Below are 1,753 nucleotides of genomic sequence, written 5' to 3' on the forward strand. Positions count from 1 at the left end.
AAGCCCGCAACGGTGCTTCCGTTCACCTGTTGTAGCTCCAGTCGTAGCTCACTCTGTTGTATCCCATCATGTCCCAGTTTCTCCAGTAGAGACCCCAGAAGTCCAACACGCTAAGGCCGCTCACTTCGCTGCTCACGCTGAAGCCAAAGCCCGTAACGCCATCGTAGCTCACTCTGTAGTATCCCACGAAGTCCCAGCCATCGTCAATGGTGTCCCAGTCGATACCGTCGAAGTACAACACGCTAAAGCCGCTCACTTTGCCGCTAAGGCCGAAGCTCATGATCGCAATGGAGATTACGTTCATGGTGTTGTTGGATACACTGGTGTAATAGCTCCAGTAGTTCATCACGTACCAGCCATAGTCAACGGAGTCCCAGTTGATACCGTCGAAGTACAACACGCCAAAGCCGTCCACTACGCCGCCAAGGCTCAAGCCCTCAACGGTCACTACACTCACGGAATCGTAGGATACACTGGTGTAGTAGCTCCAGTTGCTCACCACGTCCCAGTAGTATCCACTTACGCCCATCATTACACTCCATCTGTATACACTGGACCACAATACGTCCCAGTAATTGATGCATCCGGTGTCCCAGTAGAAACCCCAGAAGTTCAACACGCTAAGGCCGTCCATTTGGCTGCTCACGTTAAAACCGCTTCCAAGTGGTAACTTTTCCAAAATTGAAATTGTTATAAAAAAAGGCTGTCCATGTCCAGAGTTTCTGAATGAAACATAACTCGTTCAGTTAGCTGACTTATAATTGTAACTCATGATTTTTTTTTTGATGTAAATAAATAAGAAATATACAAAACTTTAGTTTACTTTCTTTTAAACAAAAATCTTTAATAAAAAAAGTATTAATTACTTTAGAAATAATTAGACACAACAAAATCATACAAACATTTTGATTTGACTAAATATTTAGTATATTACTAATTAATAAATTATGGAAAATTTAATAGTAACGATTCTTTTAAGATAATTATTATTATTTTCTTGACATAGATGATTTTATACACTAATTATTTTTGAACATTATCACTTAAAATATTTGTAATTTTTTTTACATATATTATATATGGTTTAGTAAATAACAAATAAAGGATACATATTTATTTCAATACTAAAAAGTAACGTTTCTTTTATGACACCGTATATTTGATGATACATTAGAACATGATTACATATCAATTATTAGTAAATATCTTGAATTATAAAAGTACATAAATGTTCTTAAAACTAATATCAACTTTCTTGTTTCATCTGTATACTTATCAACAAGTAATAACATAAAATTTGGTATTGCAAACACATAACACGCATAAAAACGAACGTGCAGTTATTTATGAATAATTTTACAAAAAAACATAACTCAGAACAAAAGGTAGGAAAATGGGTAATTTCACTTCATTCGGCAAAAAACACGACAACAGGAAACAATTGTTTGTACGAGTTTAAATTTTGCATCAGAATGAAACTATTTGTAAGTAAATATTATTCATTGAATACTTAATAGTAGAAGTCAAGAAATTTTACTTAAACTTATTGTTATTCAGATATTATTAGTATGCTTAGCAACTTCGGTTTTGAGTATTCCTAATTACAAGGCAGATGCTTCAAAGCCGCATTTTAGACTTATTAGTGTAATTCGACATGGTTCAAGTAAGTAATTTTTTGTAAATATCAGTAAAAAGATCAATTAATTTGGTTTAAATTCTTTAGATTATGAAAAAATTGATGAAAAAACTACGG

General features: G+C 34.2%; 1 protein-coding gene across 1 annotated transcript; it reads left to right on the plus strand.

Moving 5' to 3' along the window:
• Window positions 1-89: 89 nt before the first annotated feature.
• On the plus strand, window positions 90-670 carry LOC108569533 (cuticle protein 5-like; the record flags this gene model as incomplete). The annotated part of the gene is made up of 1 exon (XM_017931118.1): window positions 90-670. A coding segment is annotated over one exon (581 nt), but the record flags the coding sequence as incomplete, so codon positions are not given.
• Window positions 671-1,753: the final 1,083 nt, after the last annotated feature.

The sequence above is a fragment of the Nicrophorus vespilloides genome, unplaced genomic scaffold, assembly GCF_001412225.1.
Source record: "Nicrophorus vespilloides isolate i.1.1-1 unplaced genomic scaffold, Nicve_v1.0, whole genome shotgun sequence".
Classification (NCBI taxonomy): Eukaryota; Metazoa; Arthropoda; class Insecta; order Coleoptera; family Silphidae; genus Nicrophorus; species Nicrophorus vespilloides.